The sequence below is a fragment of the Cetorhinus maximus genome, chromosome 22 (genome assembly GCF_964194155.1).
Source record: "Cetorhinus maximus chromosome 22, sCetMax3.hap1.1, whole genome shotgun sequence".
Classification (NCBI taxonomy): Eukaryota; Metazoa; Chordata; class Chondrichthyes; order Lamniformes; family Cetorhinidae; genus Cetorhinus; species Cetorhinus maximus.
In genome coordinates, this window is record NC_135900.1 from 44,674,317 (window position 1) to 44,692,122 (window position 17,806).

General features: G+C 40.7%; 1 protein-coding gene across 1 annotated transcript in view; it reads right to left on the reverse strand.

Annotated features, from left to right (window-relative positions):
* itfg2 (integrin alpha FG-GAP repeat containing 2) overlaps positions 1 to 17,806 on the reverse strand; it is a 115,279-nt gene that overhangs the window by 80,731 nt on the left and 16,742 nt on the right. The window contains exons 4-7 of the mRNA XM_078568205.1: positions 16,748 to 16,922; positions 15,936 to 16,066; positions 14,926 to 15,074; positions 4,186 to 4,280 (exon numbers count right to left, since the gene is read on the reverse strand). Of these exons, the coding sequence (XP_078424331.1) occupies positions 4,186 to 4,280; positions 14,926 to 15,074; positions 15,936 to 16,066; positions 16,748 to 16,922 (550 nt within the window). The remainder of the gene's footprint in view (positions 1 to 4,185; positions 4,281 to 14,925; positions 15,075 to 15,935; positions 16,067 to 16,747; positions 16,923 to 17,806) is intronic.

Genomic DNA, 17,806 nt, shown 5'->3' on the forward strand with positions numbered 1-17,806 from the left:
GGGTACAATATGCATACTTCCACATTGGAGGATTAATAAGATACATGAACCAAACCCTTTCTTTGCCTTTACACAAAAACCAAACTCAAAAGTATGACCACTCCCAAGCTGGATTGTTCAATGAAAATGGCCACTTGCCTTTTTTCCTCTATACAGAGAACCTGTTGGTTTATTTTCAGCACCTCCTCAAATTCATGAGGCTGAGGTTAGCACACAACTATATCAAACTTCATGGTAAAGCATGTGCTCCTATTAAAATAGTTAATCAGCTATCCCTGTGATAGTGTAAAATGATTGGTTAGGCAGCATATTTAAAATCTCGATTGGATTTACCCATTTTAGGACTTAACATATAAAGACTTATTTAATTGCACTATGAAATGTTTTACTGAAGACATTCTTTTCTTGTACCTATACCCTCTTCACGACATTCATTATATGCTTAGAAAGAAAGGTTTACTCGCATTAAACACTGCGTGGCATGATCAAATTATGTTCCTGCTCATGCGCAATCTTTAACAGAATGAAATTTCTGCACAAATCTGGTGGGTATGTTTGCATGTTTCCTATACAGCCTGCTAGGTTTCCCTTCCATTAATTTGAATGAAAAGAAAAACAAGAGGGTTTTCTTCTGTGAGGTCCTTCAAAACATATTTTCTTTTCGGCACTCTATCCTAGCAACGCTTAATGTCAAGGTGAAAATCTAACTCTATATTCACAATTCTCTAGAGTAATACAGTGGCCTTAAGGAAACAGACCAGGTTGGCAGCTAAATATCACAACAGCACTCCAAACTACAGACTACTTATGAGCAGAGCTATGAAAGATCTGCAAATTCACCTAAGTACTTACTAAAATTCATTCTGATATGGCGGTATCACATTGGCTGACTGCACATTGTCTGTAGTTCAGTGAAAATGTGATCTAATGAGAACAGCCAAATTGAGAAGCAAACATCTAAAAACCAAACAAATTTCATACCCCTGCCGCAATAGTTACATGAATTCCCTGAATTATCAAATCCTTCCTGCCAACTTTGTTTGCTCAACACTGTATATATATTATCTCAATGTAGTACTTCTTGAAATATGAAATCAAATCAAGTGCATGGACTGTTTAGCACTACTCATATTGCCTTGTTATAAGATATCTTTAGGCCAACTTACCACACCTATTCACAGAAATTGAAAATCCTGACCCACCTTCTTACACTGTCAGCTTTATATTGCATTCTAACTTTCTATAAAAACAAAACCATATGACAAACCAGCACTTCCCTATGTTTTTTTAAACTGTACACTTTTCTTAATATATCTTGTCTTGCTTTGCACTTCCCTATCTACTTTTCTAAGCACCATACTCAAAAAAAATGAAACAAATATACAAAATCAACTCAAGTAGTACTGTTGTTTAACTATTGTTCAAGGTGTCATTTTCCACATAAGACAATAAACTAAAGTATTTGGGTTCAGGTTCTGGTGAAGGTAAATGGTCCAATAGCACTAACTGAAGAGAAGCAGTGACATCTCCCCAAGTATCAAGCAATTTTCATCCTCAACCAGCACCACTGAAACAGATTAACTGGTCCTTCAATTGCTGCTGGTGGACAATGCTGAATGCAAATTAATTGCAGCATTTACCTACAAAACATAAATGTCTACCCTTCCAAAGTAATTAATTAACTGTATTACTATACAGCCTTGGGACATCCCAAGGATGTGAAAGGTGCTATATAAATACAAGTTTTTCTTCCATTGTAATTCCAATTTTAAATACCAATCACTGTTTAATAATCTTTAGAATTGTCTACCTAAACAGAGTTGGTGTATTTGGTGACTGCTTTGGTGCCTTTAGAGACGGCATGTTTGGCCAATTCCCCTGGCAGCATAAGGCGGACAGTGCTCTGGATCTCCCTGGCCGAGATGGTTGTAGTGAATGAGGTGCGAAGCCTCGGAGGCGATGCGCTCGAAAATGTCGACAACAAAGGAATTCATAACACTCATGGCCTTGGACAAGATCCTGGGGGAAGGGTGGACCTGGGTCAGCGCCCTGTACACGTAAATGGAATAGCTCTGCTTGCAAGATTTTCTCCGCTTCTTAGGCGGCTTCTTGGTGACTTTAATCAACGACTGTTTCGACGCCTTGCAGGTCGCACCGCCCTTCATCGCAGCCGCCACATCAGGCATTCCACTAAACTCGGACCAACACAAGTCACTGTTTGGTGGAGCTTCTTATAGAATAGCTACCATTAAACATAAGACAAATGCATGTGAAAACAGTCACTCATGGGGCAGGATTTTACGCGTCGACGAGCAGGGGCACGGCCCGCTCGCCGACGCGTAAAATGATACGTGGTGACGTCAGGGGGAACTCCCAACGTCACCGCGCCCCATTTAAATTTTCAGGAAGGCGGGGATGCAGCGAAATCAGCTGCGCACCCGCCAACCTGTCAATGGCCAATTGAGGCCATTGACAGAGGCAATTAAGCAATTAAAGGACCTGCCCATCCAATCTTAAGGTTGGCGGGCAGGCCAGGAGCCCCGGCGCAAATTAGAAAAAGCATGAAACCTCATCCACGGCTGGGATGAGGTTTCATGTAGCATTTTAAAAATTTTAATAAAGTTTTTCTGAAAATTATGGACATGTCCCAACTCATGTGACACTGTCACATGAGGGTACATGTTAGGGAAATTTTATTTTTCTATTTTTAGGTTTTTGACATTTACAGCTGATCTCCCTGAGGCTGCACTTAGCCTCAGGGAGATGAGTGCGCTCTTTCATGCGCATGCGCCAAAGAGCACACTCTCGATTTTGGGATCCCCGCCTGCACAGGAAGCACATAGCGCTTCTGTGCGGACGTCACACTGGGCGGGCCTTAATTGGTCCACTCACATAAAATGGCACCGCGCCCCCAATTGGGGGTGCCGATCGGAAGCGCGCCTGTGTGCGCCCGTCATTCAACTTCCCCCCCAACGGGAGGAAAATTTAGCCCATGGATACTGAAAACAAATAATTCACTGTAGTTGTGGCAGCTGATTTATTTTCCTAGAGTTGGACTCCAAACGAAGCTGTTCAAAGATTAGTCTATGATGCTGAACAGTTCCAACAAAGTGTTAATGATATAAACAAAATTGTTGCAAACCTGAAAGCTTGTGATTTTTTTTTTAGCAATTTGGCAGAATTATTCCAGTACATGTCTTACGCATAAATTCTGCACAACCTGAGGTCCAACATCAGGCTGCTTCAAAATGCCGCAGAAACAATCACTATACCACACACTAAGTAAAGAAAGATCATCAACTTGTAGACACTTAGTTACTTTTTCAACTTTAAGTACTATAAACCCTTTACAACATTATCTAGAGAAATCAAATAGATTACCGATGCATGCAACAAACAGTGATTAAAATCTGATTAAGCAATTCAGATGATTTACATGGAGAATAACTAATACCTGTGAATGAGTTACAGATTTAAATCTAAATAAGTGGTTCAAGTGCCTGTCTCATAATTTAGAATGCTGCTTGAACCTTCTATTAAATTTCAACAACTCACTCTCCAGGCACATTCGATAAGGTCACACAGCTATGATTGTTTGAAGAATTTTTCAGACATTTCAGAGGTATTGCTTAAAATCATGGCACATTACTGGAAATCTTAAGAGTCAAATAACTACCATGATATACATCATCACTTAACTGGGGGAGTAGGAGCACACCATACACTCCTTTCCCAAAAAAGATACCTTGCTGGTAGGTTTTGTCACTTCTTATAATTACATGCCTACATACCTGTACACAATGATAGCATGATGTTAACATAAAATGTGCTAACTTCAAATCAAAGCACACTAAATATTATAGACACCATCCAGATACAAGGTGGCCATTTACCTGCTCAAATGATCATTCATTATTATTACTTAAGATTTATTAAGAACACAAGAAATAAGAACACTAGTAGGCCATTCAGCCTTTCCAGCCTACCCTGCTTTTTAATTCTATTACGGCTAGTACTCTAGCTCAACTCCACATTAGAACATAAGAAATAAGCAATTAAGCAGGCATCTGTGCCAATAGCCATAGTTATTAACTGCACAAAGTAGGAGATAAGTCAGCTTTGAGTCTCTTCACTTCAATCTTAGTTCGATAGTTGATGAAGGCATGCAAGGATTCATATACTTACCTCTATTGATGCTACCAATTAAATGAGTGGAAACATTTTTATTGTGAATCCGGCCTGAAGTCTGGTGAAGAATAACATCACGGATGAGACCCTCACTGTAGAGAAGGGAAAAAAGAAAATGTGGGTTCTGAAAAGAGAATTAACAAGATAAACAAGGTTCTGGAAAGAGAAGCACTGACATTAAACAAATTTTCACTATTCATATATTTACATATGCTTAAAACAATATTTGCTAAATTGAACATTTTAATTTAACAGTACCTACTCATCCTACCTCAGTCGAGGTAATCACACTGCTTTTTGGATCCTTGGCCCAGTGACCATGTTAATAATGAGTTTTAGAAATGTATTGGACTGTGGGATATATTGCAGCCATGCCTAATCCTTTTCTCACCCAATATGTGTAACACCAAAAAAGAAATCTAAAGTGATCAGAAATAGGAAAATAGTTGATTTCGCCTCACTGACCGAGTAGTACAAAGGCCAGTATTGGTGTCTCATTTATTGTTCTAGCTTAAACAGCTTGAGGATTGAATTTTTACATTATTTGACAGTGTGGCTCAGCTACTCAGTTAACCAGCACTTAAACAAATTGTTTCCAAACAACTTTTATAGTTGAATACCTCTGACTGGAGAACTATGCCAACCAACATTTCTTCTGTGGAGGATCCACCATAGCAGGGGTATGAGCAGTGTGAAGTGAAATGATTGGGAACATGATAGGTCTGAAAAGTGGGGAAGATACCCACCACCTTGAGAAGGTAGTGGTGAGCTGCCTGCAGCGGTTCAAGAAGACAGCTCACCATCACCTTTTCGAGAGCAATTAGCAGTGGGCAATAAATGCTGGCCTAGCCACATCCCATGAATGAATTTTTTTAAAAAACCTTTCAATCCATTCTGTTATTTGGCGCTGACCCCACATGCCCTGAAATTTATCATGGAACTCTTCTTTGGCAAAGACCTGTTGAAAGTCCACGTATACCATATCCACTGTATTACTCTTGTCTGCCCTTTCTGTTTCTTTTTCAAATAATTCAATAAATTAGGTTAAACATGGCCAGCCTTTTAAAAATTTGTGCTGACCATTTTATTAGTTATATTCTCCATTATTAGGTGTTTTGTAATCTCATCCTTTCGCAAAGATTCTAGTATATTTCCAAACAATGACATTAACAATGACACCTCATCTTCCGACTAGGCACTTTACAGCCCTCTGGTCTGAATATTGAATTCAACAACTTTAGATCTTAAACTCCCCCTCCCCCCATCCCCACCCCGTTTCTTTTCCCCCCCCACCCGCTTTTTTTTCAATAATTTATATAGATTCTTCTTTCCCCACCTATTTCCATTATTTTTAAATCTAAAACTAAAACCTTTAGTCTTTCCACCCCACCCCCACTAGAGCTGTACTTTGAATATCCTGTTTTCCATTCTTAATTAGCACTTTTCTCAGACAAAGACCACAACCTTCAACACCTCTTTGACCCTTTTGTCTCTGACATCTTTTGATTATTATCTGCTCACACCACACCCTCAATGTGTCTCTTCCCCCCCGCCCCCCACCCACCTTAAACCAATTTATATTTCTCCCTTGTTGAAACTATGCTGCAGTTCTGCCGAAGGGCCATGGAGGCTCGAAACGTTGACTGATTTCTTCTCCGCCGATGCTGCCAGACTTGCTGAGTTTTTCCAGGTAATTCTGTTTTTGTTTTGTTTAATGACATTAAGTTAACTGGTCTACAATTCCCTGGATTAGCTCTATCTCTAGTTTTGAAGTTAGGGATTACCTTTGCTGTCTAGCAGTCCTTAGGCACTCTTTCTTCTTCTGTTGAATGTTTATATATAGATATTTGTGCTGCTGCTATCTCCTCTTGGCTTTTTGAGCATCCACAGGCTCAGTCTGTCTTGACCTAATTCTCTTCGCACTCTCTTCTAGCCTCTGACTATGTTCCAACTTCCCTATCCCCATCTCCTCAGCCTCTAACTCAGTTTTGAAATATTGTAGTTGAAACCGAAGACATGAAAATTACTTCCAAACAACTTTTATAGTTGAATGCATATTTCGTCGGAATACACAGAAACTAATAACTTCTTATATTTGTATGTTTTTTTTCCTTCATACAATTTTTTTGCCTCTTGTTCCCTCTCCCCTACTCTCAAATTATTCTAAGTTAATTTGGGCAGGAGGAGACGATTCAATAACATTCACATCTCTTCCTACATTACAATAGTGACTACACTTCAAAAGTACTTCATTGATTGTAAAGCACTTTGGGATGTCCTAATAGTGAAATGTGCTCTATAAATGCATCTATTTCTACGTGCTGCACTCAGTTTTTTTTTCAAATCATTCATTTATTCTACAAAAAAACTAATACTAAAACCATCAAACACATTTTAGAACTGTAGGGAATGTCATTCTAAGCAACTGGAAATAGATCAAATAACAAAAGGTCAAAATCACAGGCTCACTGACCAAACCATACTTCCTATCTGCACACCTGTACAAATATCCTCAAAATATTCAGAAGTTACTACTCTCATAAAGAAACTATATGTGTACATTTACATGTGTCTGGTTTTGCATGTCATTTTTAAATTCTAAAGTTACTGCATTTTCCCAATGAAAGACACTCCCCAAAATAAAATTCTTAATCCTAAATTTATGCCAGTAAATGTGGATGCTTAACTGAATTGTAAAACATATATTTTTCATTTCTCGTGGACAGTAATACTCAATCCCAAAATACCTCATGATATGAATAGGACTTCCACGGCATGCTGTGGCTGTTGAATGCTACTGCAATTTAATAGCTGCTGTTAATTTCTAGGCTGTGTGCACAGGATAGAGCAAATTGTGATACTTAAAGATCAACTCTCATTCCTGATTCCCAGCCAGACTCACGCTGCTAATTTAAAATCAAAGACAGCTCAACAGAACAAATGCATGGAGAGGAGATAATAAAATAAACAGCAGGAAGGGAGATCTGTGATTTAAATATTACAGCACAGGAGGTGCAGAATACATTCTTCATCAACTGTCAGTCCCCAGTGTCTTGAGCTCCATCTGATTTTTACCTACTTTCATTTCTGCTCCAATTTCAGATTAGGTCTAGGGCTTACAAAAAGAAAAAAATAAAGAACTTGCTTTCTTAGCACCTATCAATTCCTCAAGAAATTCCAAAGTACTTTTTAAAAATCTCTTTTCTACATTCATGGGATGTGGGCATCGCTGGCTAGGCCAGCATTTATTGACCATCCCAAATTGCCTTTGAGAAGATGGTGGTAAGTTGCCTTCTTGAACCCCTGCAGCCCATGTGGTGTAGGTACACACACAGTGCTGTTAGGGAGGGAGTTCCAGGATTTTGACCCAGCGACAGTGAAGGGACGGTAATATATTTTCATGTCAGGATGGAGTGTGGCTTGGAGGGGTACTTGCAGGTGGTGGTGTCCCATGCATCTGCTGCCCTTGTCCTTCTAGGTGGTAACAGTCGTGGGTTTGGAAGGTGCTGGCTAAGGAGCCTTGGTGAGTTCCTGCAGTGCATCTTGTAGATGGTACACACTGCTGCCATTGTGCTTCAGCGGTGGAGAGAGTGAATGTTTGTGGATGGGGTGCCAATCAAGTGGGCTGCTTTGTCCTGGATGGTATCAAGCTTCTTGAGTGTTGTTGGAGCTGTACTCATCCAGGCAAGTGAGAAATATTCCATCACACTCCTGACTTGTGCCTTGTAGATGCTGGACAAGCTTCGAGGGGTCAGGAGGTGAGTTACTCGCCACAGGATTCCTAGCCTCTGACCTGCTCTTGCAGCACAGTATTTATATGGCTAGTCCAGTTCAGTTTCTGGTCAATGGTAACCCCCAGGATGTTGATAGTGGTGCTACTGAGCCACCCTTGGTGATGGACATTGAAGTCCCCCACCCAGAGTAGATTCTGCAAGCTTACCATCCTCAGTGCTTCCTCCAAGTGGTGTTTAACATGGAGGAGTACTGACTCATCAGCTGAAGGGGTGTCGGTTGTGATAATCAGCAGGAGGTTTCCTTGCCCACGTTTGAGCTGATGCCATGAGGCTTCGTGGAGTCCAGAGTTGATGTTGAGGACTCCCAGGGTAACTCCCTTCCGGCTATACATCACTGTGCCACCATCTTTGCTGGGTCTGTCCTGCCAGTGGGACAGGACATACCCAGGGATGGCGGTGGTAGTGTCTGGGACATTATCTGTAAGGTATGATTCAATGAGTATGACAATGTCAGGCTGTTGCTTGACTAGTCTGTGAGACAGCTCTCCTAATTTTGGCACAAGCCCCAGATTTTAGTACGGAGGACTTTACAGGGTAAACAAGTCTGAGTTTACCAGTCGTTCCTGGTGCCTAAGTCAATGCCAGCGGTCCATCCGGTTTCATTCTTTATTGACTTTATAGCAGTTTGATACGGCTGAGTGCCTTGCTAGGCCATTTCGGAGGGCATTTCGGAGTCAGCCACATTGCTTGGGTCATGAGTAACACGTAGGTCAGGCCAGGTAAGGACAGCAGATTTCCCACACATTAGTGATCCAGGTAGGTTTTTACGATAATCGACAATGGTTTCATGATCATCATTAGACTTTTAACTGTAGGTTTTTATTGAATTCAAATTCCACCATCTGCCTTGGTGGGATTCAAACCTGGGTCCTGAGAGCATCACTCTGAATTACTAGTCCAGAGACAATACCACTATGCCACTGCCTCCTCCCACCCAGCTTCACAGCCAATTAATTATTTTTGACATGTATTCGAGTGTTGTTTTTTAGGCAAGCATGACAATAAACTTGAGCATGAAGGTCCCACAAATAGCCCATAAAAATCTGGAATCCAGAGTTGTTCGGGGTAAAACTTTCAGGTGAAAGGTCATTTAGAAGGCACAAATATTGAAGGTTAGGTTTTTCAGGCCATTTCTGCACAATTTTTGCATTCTTTGTTTAATTCCTGTTGCCCAAACCACTCTCATATGACTTTTTCCAGGTGTCTTTTACAATTTTTTTGCCTCCAACACCAATGGGAATTTGCTGGGCACATGTGTTTGGAAAAGGAGGACCAATCTAGTGGGGTACAAGCAGATCAGGATTGTCCAGGGTTACTTTATGTCCTCCTGTGAGCACCTACAAACTTGTATCAGCAAAGGAAGGTGAAATTACTTTGCCTTGTTTGGTGAAATTATGGCAAATGGTCCTCAAGAAGCAGCACCAGCAGGTTTCAATGCTTGAAAGAAAACATACCAGAGTGATGAAGAGCCAGCTTTGTCCAATTGGCCTGTAAAAATACCACTAACTGGTTCCATAGATAATTGCAAAGGTTCTTGCAGCCCATCTTACAATCAATGCTGTGCCTTCCACTAAAAGAACACTTGCAGCTATCACACAGCATAGAGCTGCCAATATACAGGGCAATACAGTTAGCTCAACCTGAAATTTGGTTGTGCTGCCCTGAAGGCATGCTGTAGTGCTAACTTACAGGACTGGTATAATGCAATTAAATGGAACAAAGGGTTATCCTCCTCACAAGAAACAGGGCATTTGGTGCTCTACCACTTGTCTGCAGATTTGTGCCTCAACTAGGGTTTCTTTTTCCTTCACTTTTGCCTGCCACTTCTTAATTCCCTACATGAGCAGAACTGCTAAAAGTTTAACATATTTCCTGGAGCACCTCAAAAACTTACTGAAGTTATGTCCCCTGTTGTAACATTCCAATTTAAGTTTTCCTAGTCCTTTAGATTTTAATTACAGGCAATTTTTCCTTTCTCCTACTAGTGATGTCTTTCCTGAATTAGTCTGATTCCGTATCTGGCACTGTGAAAATTATGCAGAATTGCTTACATAGGAGTCTCAAGTGCAATGACCTTTCAGACTGGGATTGTACCCGTTCTTATGCAACTTAGAACTAATTTACAACTGTAGGCGAAAATTTACCCTTTTATGTTTACTTGAAGGCAAAAAAAAAATTTAAAATGTGTTTTATTGACCAATGTTTAATTCAAAACAATCACCCATTTTACAGAGAAGATAGATTTGAGAGACATTGTCTGTCAGCTTTTTAAACTAAGATCTTAAATGCATTTATTACTTTGCAAATAATGCACTGAGGAAATTTTTCGACAATCACAAGAATGGCATAACTTTATCAAAATGACTACGTTTTATTACTGCATTAAGTCTCTCAATTTGGGTTACGTCCCTGCTAGGCCGAAATGATCTGGCCTTCAGCAGCTGCATTTAAAACAGAAAAGATACGGCTTTGGATTAGTCAATATAACACAATCCCAGGAAATCAGGCAATCAGCTGGGTGCTCTGCATTCCCAACTATTGCTTGAATCAGCCACCTCCAGTTTGATTCTCAGTGCGATCTGAAGTTACAGCGGCTATTGTTTTCAATGCAACTACTTTGAGATACTCTTTATTGGTGATATTACACAGGGCCCTAAGCAGTGAGAGTGATATAGCTCAAAGCTTTTCATACAGGTAATAAAATTTAGATTTATTTCAAAAGAGCCAAATCATATTCTTGTAACAACAGGGGAGATTTCCAGATATCAGTGCTATTAAAGTTTGTGTGCTATGCTGATGGGCAAAACCAGCCAACAACATAATAAACCTCAGTTAGTGCATTTACTTATAGCTTTGGCCTTGCACAGAGAACAAGTCTAATGAGAGAAGCAGGAAGTTTGATCAGTATGTCCAAAACGGGATATGGGCACTTAAAGGTTTGCCCATTGCGTTCTGCTCTAGGGCATGTCCGAGCTCAAGTCTCAAGCGAGATTCTTGAGCTTTGGAGTCAGAAAACAAAGGGTGGAGCCCTACTCTATGCGTGGAGGCTAAAAATATGGTCTCTAAATATTGGGTTGAGAGCCATGGGGTACTCACGAATGGACACAGAGTGACCGCTTATCGCTATTCCCGCATCTGAATCAGTTAGTTTGGATTCAGCGATCACTGAAACTGCACCAAGGAGTCAACTCTGAATACTGGTTGATGTAGAGGAGGAGAAGAGTAGCTGAGATAGTTTTTCATTCCCATTCTTACAATTTTGATTTACAGAGTGCTCTGGTCTCAGGAAGGGGTCTCTGGAGTGAGGCTCAAATCCAGCCCTTGTGACTCAGAGGTCAACTCAGAGGGAATGTTACCATTAAACCAAGGAGTCACTTCCATCTGCAAAGGTAACTGGCTAGTCATAATATTACATTCAAGGCACAGAGTTAGACAGATTTTTGACAGACAAGGCAGTCAATGACTATGGGGATCAGAGTTGAGACCACAACCAGATCAGGCATGATCTAATTGAATGGCAGAGCAGGCTCGAAGGGCTGAATGGCCAACTCCTGCTCCTAAGTCCTATGTTGATATAGAAAGGAATCCTAGTGTGGAGGTACAAAACAAACGTAAGGGGCAAATGGCAAATGAAAGATTGGTACAGCATCTAACTCCCATTTGTTATTTCGAGGTATTCTCCATCATTCTTGGTAGTAGCCAGGCTCAAAATTGTACCCCTTATCTATGTGACCTAAGAACAGATGCTCACATGAAGGAATCTGGCAGTACCACTGTCTAATAGATGGCCCAAGATTACATTCCATAGTGTTGCTCATGAACCTGTTCCAATATACCTTATCCATCTGAAGCTGTTCTGCATTTATGCATGCTCATAACTTAAAAGGGTACATCTTCAAGATGCACCATTGAAAACCTTGCCACACTCATTTTCCAAGCCCATTCAAGGTCAACTAAAATAACCTAGCTTCATTATGCACAATAATTCACTGACAATCAGGTTGGTCTGCAGGTTGGGCATGTGATCCTTTAGTTTCCAACGTCTCAAGGCTACAATAAGACATCTCCAATATAACTCTATTTGGCCTGCCTCATGAATAGACAGTTCTCTGTCTAATCATTCCTCTGGTACGCCCCCATATCCCCAAGCTCCCTGAGGCCAAGACCATTTCCGAAAGGAATGTCCACCCTGACATCTGGGACAGTTGTAACCTCATAATGAAGTTCCTCAGATTGGTGAATGATAAAAAGAAAAAAAAGTAAAAGACACAATTAAATAAAATGCAAAAACAAAACCAATGGAATATAGGACTTGGGAGCAGAGGTAGGCCATTTGGCCCTTCGAGCCTGCTCCATCAGTCAATAAGATCATGGCTGATTTGGTTGTTGCCTCAACTCTACTTTCCTGTCTTCCCCACCACCCCCATAACCCTTGACTCCCCTGTTTATCAAAATCTGTCTAACTCTGTCTTGAATAAATTCAATGACTCAGCCTCCACTGCTTTTTGGGGAAGAGTATTCCACACACTAACAACTCCTTGAGAGAAAAAATTGCCTTTACCTCTGCCTTAAATGGGAGATCTCTTATTCTTAAACTGTGTCCCCTAGTTCTAGCCTCCCCTACAAGTGGAAACATCCTTCCGGTATCCAACCTATCAAGTCCCCTCAGGGTCTTATATGTTTCAATAAGATCACCTCTCATTCTCCTAAACTCCAATGGATACAAACACAACCTGTTCAACCTTTCTTCATAAGATAAGCCCCTCATCCCAGGAATGAGACAAGTGAATGTTCCCTGAACTGCTTCTAACACAATTATATTTTTTTCAAATAAGGAGATCAAAACTGTACACATTATTCCAGGTGTGGTCTCACCAAGGCCTGTACAGCTGCAGTAAAACTTCCCTACTGTTATATTCCATCGCCCCTGCAATAAATGCCAACATTCCATTTGCCTTCCTAATCACTTGCTGTACCTGCATACTAACTCTTTGTGATTCATGTACCAGGGCACCCAGATCCCTCTGTACCACCAAGTTTTGCAATCTCTCTCCATTTAAATAGTAATATGCTTTGCTATTCTTCCTGCAAAATTGGGCAAGTTCACATTCTCCTACATGATACTCCATCTGCCAAATTCTTGCCCACTCACTTAACCTGACTAAATCCCTTTGCAGACTCTCTACCTCCTCTTGATAACTTACTTTCCTACCTATCTTGTTGTCACGAACAAATTTAGCTACCATACATTCAGTCCATTCATCCAAGTTACTGATGCAGACTGTAAATAGTTGAGGCCCCAGCATTGGTCCCTGTAGTCACAGTTTGCCAAAGTGAAAAAAGACCCATTTATCCCTACTCTCTGATTCCTGTTAGCTAACGAATCCTTTATCCATGCTAATATGTTACCCCCTATACTATATAATCTTATCTTGTGTAGTAGCCTTTGATGTGACACCTTATCAAATGCCTTCTGAAAATTCAAGTACATCACATCTACAGGTTCCCCTTTATCCACTTTGAATGTTATTTGGTCAAAAATCTCTATTAGATTAGTTAAATGCAATTTCCCTTTCACAAAGCCAGGTTGACACTGCCTGATCAAATTATGATTTTCTACGTATCCTGCTATAACCTCTTTAATAATGAATTCTAGCAATTTCCCTATGACAGACGTTAGGCTAAGTGGCCTTGGTTTCTTGTTTTCTGTCCTCCTCCTTTCTTGAATAAAGGTGTTACATTAGCTATTTTCCAATCCACTGGGACCATTGCAAAATCTAAGGAATTTTAGAAGATTATAACTAATGCATCTATCATCTCTGCAGTCACTTCTTTTAAGACTCCAGGGTGCAGGCAATCTGGTCCTGGGGACTTGTCAGTCTTTAGTTTTCTCAGCACCTTTTCCCTAGAGATGGTGATTGTTTTAAGTTCCTCCTCCCATTCACCTCTTGATTTTCAAGTATCCGTGGGAAGTTTTAGAAGTCTTCTGCAGTGAAGACAGGCACAAAATACCTGTTCAACACCTCTGCCACTTTCTTGTTTTCCATTATCAATTTCCCAGACTCACTAACTAAAGGAGCAATACTAGCTTTAGTTATTCTTTTCCTATTTAAATACTTGCAGAAACTCTTACTATCCGATTTTATATTATTAGCTAGCTTTCTCTCATACTCTACTTTCTCACTTTTTTTTAGTCATTCTTTGCTGGTTTTTAAAATCTGACCAGCCTTCTGATCTACCACTAATCTTTGCAGATTTGTACAATTTTTCTTCCAATTTGATGTAATCCTTAACTTCCTTATTCAGCCATGGATGATGCATCTTTTCTGAAGTCTTTCTTTCTCGCTGGGATAAATCTTTGCTGAGAGTTATTTAATATCTTCTTAAAAGTCTGCCATCTCAACTGTCCTACCCTTTAGCCTCATTTACCAATTAACTTTAGCTAGATCTGCTTTCATACCCTTATCTCCTTAATAAACATAACAAAAACAAACGAAAACAATTTTTTAAAAGTCAGATTAAATCAAAGCAAATGAACTTCAGAAAAGGAAGTCTCTCCTATTGACTATGCATTGCAAAATTTTGTTGTGCCTATGGCAAAGGAATAATCTAAACATGAGGTAGAGAAGCCTCATGCATTGCATTTTCATGAATTTAGTAAGTTAAATGAGGCTTGTACACAGGAATGGCTTCAGTTTCCTGATCCCCCACCACTGTCTAATTGGAAAAATACCATAAAGGGCACTCCCAGCACCATACCAGTACTCAGATGTAGCATCAGATATCTATCCCCCATACCTGTATGTAGCAGAAGATAAACTTCTCTGCAGATAAAGTTCTTTCTTCTAGATAGAATGGAGGTCTTATGAGAATAAAAAGATCACTGTGAACTTCATGTTGAAATTGTTCTTAGAGTGATCTATATTATTCTTTGGAATTTTACCTGTTAGAGGCTCCAGATGGATCTCCTCTTGGTGTCCTCTCTTGATCCAGTCTCCAGGTACAGAGTAGAACTGCATATCCACAGCCTGGCTGTGAGACCATTAGTTCTGGAGTCCCATCAGGCCCTGGATTCACTGTAAGACTGTCCACCTGTTGCAACAAAATGTAAATTATAAGGGTCAAACAGAACTCTTTGATGTACCAATGAAATTTTCCAATACTCCCACAGCTCCCCACCTGCTTCCTCGGCTGGGAGAGCAAATCATGAGGGAGTATCATGTCAGAATGCCCTAGCATGCCTTGTCCGTGAGCCACAAAAATCTGCGGTGGTATTTAAATCTTTTCATGGTCTGGACCTTTTGTAATCTCCCCCAGCTCTCTAGCACCTCATGCCCAGAACTCACATGCCTCATGTTCATTCCCCCCTTACCTGCACTCCACAACTGGTGATCATGCCTTCAGCTGCCTGGGCCCCACACTCTGGAATTCCCTCATCAAATCTCTCCCCACCTGTTCTTCTGTCTTGCTGTTTGTAGGACCTAGTTGTGTGCAAATTGACTGCGATATTTCCAACATTACAACAGTGACTACACTTCAAAAGTATTCCATCGCATGTAAAAAGCGCAAGATTAATGCAAATCTTTCTTTTTATAACCTTCCTTAAAATCCACTTTTTAATATCTCCTTCTTAGACTTAGTATCGGTTTTTTATTACATTGTATACACTGCTTGCTGTGCGTGATGGGGATATACAACCTGCCCAACAACTTGTGAATGTGGAACTGAGCCACAAACTATGCAACATCTCCTGCAATGTCTATTGCTAGAGGAACCCTGCATTGTTGCAGATCTTGCCGAATTCAACAACAAGGCGCAAAAATGTGTCCAGTTCTGGCTGGGCCATGTATGGACTGTCCGTGGACACGATAAGAAGATTACATTGTGAAGATACCTTGGAACATTCTTCTAAACGGTGAGATAATCAACCCTCTCAGAGTTATAGATCCATACCTGCCCTTCCAGAAGCCACTTTTTCAGTAGCACCAGCTGTCCAGAACAATCAATAGAGGAATCTTCCCAACGGAATGCTCTCACTACGCGGTCAGTGTAACCTACCACCATTTCACACTTTCCATCTCCATCTGCATGAGAAGCCATCAAAAATGATCGTTAGAGTATTTATTATCCATAATTTCAATCTTATAAACAGTATTTACCTTTACTTCTCTAGGTATACCTTCAATATTTGAGAGCAAGGAGTAGATGGCTTCACTGTGCTCTGCCCCTACTGCTTTGATTGGATGATCCTCCCTCTTCAGGGGAAGGTCGCCCTTCTCCATCCTATGTCTCCTCTCTGACTAAAACTAACGAGATCAGCAACTTAACATATGGGAAGGTTCAAGGAGAAGGTGGCGAGGCAGGAGAAGGCGGCGAAGCAGGAGACAGCAGTAAGGATGGGGAGAAAGCAAGTGGAACAGCTGGATAGGGGAGCATAGGTAGACAGTCATCCAAAGGACACTTGATAATCAAAAACCCAGTGCAAAGGCAAAATGCAACAGAAACCCTATACCTTTCTGCTCTATGGATGTGTGATACTTTTGAAAATACATACTGAGGTCTGACACAATTATTTTAAAAGTGTGCTAAACGTAAAACTTATATTATGAATGAGTTGTTGTTGTAAGTTGTCATCATTTCCAAGTACTGTTCCTTTTCAGTCAAAGCAGTGTATGTCAACTTTGAGCAATCCAACACATCTTAACTCTCCAATTTCAACCCATCTACCTCAGTCCCCCCCGATACTACTTATTCCTTCAACTCACCTATATCACTGATGAGCATCACCTTAGTATTAGCAGGGATGTGTTGTGTGAAAAATGCTTTCTGTTCATCACCAAACAGGAAGTCATGGTGACTGGATGTGTCTGACTTAGTTGATATGCCACTGAGGTCAAAGATATGGAACCAGCCCTCAGCACCCACAGCTACAACAAAATTCTAAAGGGTGGTAAAGAAAAATATAATCCTTTTTAGAAATGCAATGGTCAATCATCATCCTTAAAGATGCAGTACAAGCAATTTCAGAAGTCACTAATACTACAATTGTAAGGTTTGTCAACCAGTGACATACTTAAAGTAAGAACTATAATTACAGAATCATCACACACTGGTTCCTGAACAAACAGACTTAGATTTTCCTGTATTTTAACAGCAATTTTCAGGCATACTTGGGGCAGCCATTGGAGACGTTTAGGTCAGTGAGGTCGGTGAGTCAAATTGCTGCACAAAAACCACTGCAAATTTCCTCCGCTGTGCTGAGCTTAGCCAGTAATGCCAGACATATGCAAATAACAGCGAATGAGTGAGTTTTGCTGTGCAGCTGTTCTTCCCTCCCTCTTCTCCCAACCAGGCAGTCAAGAACACCTCTGCAAACCAGGCGTTTCCGTAAGATATACACAAAGAAACAGCTCATGAGAGACACTCTCACCTAAATTAGATGCAAGCCCACTATCATATGCATGCTACCATCACAGAAGCCCTTTGCCACCAAACTTAACTCATTCTCCTGTGGACATGCAGCTCCTCTCCATAACTGAAAAGAGTTCTACATAAAAGACATTCTGCTAATCCTTCATGTTCACATTTTTGCCCCTGGCCCAAATAATTACGCACAGATCTCCTGAGACACAAAATCATTTATGTGGAAAGAAAATGCAACATCTTCCCTAATGTTTGCAAGCACTAATGTTTGTATCGCTCTTCAGTGCCTAGCACTGTGTATCCTCTTTCAATCCAGCCTCCTATTTGCAGAAGGTTAGTTACAGAAGGTTTTGAGGTGCCTGGTTGATGCTTCACTGTAGAAGCCTCGGGGGACAGATGTG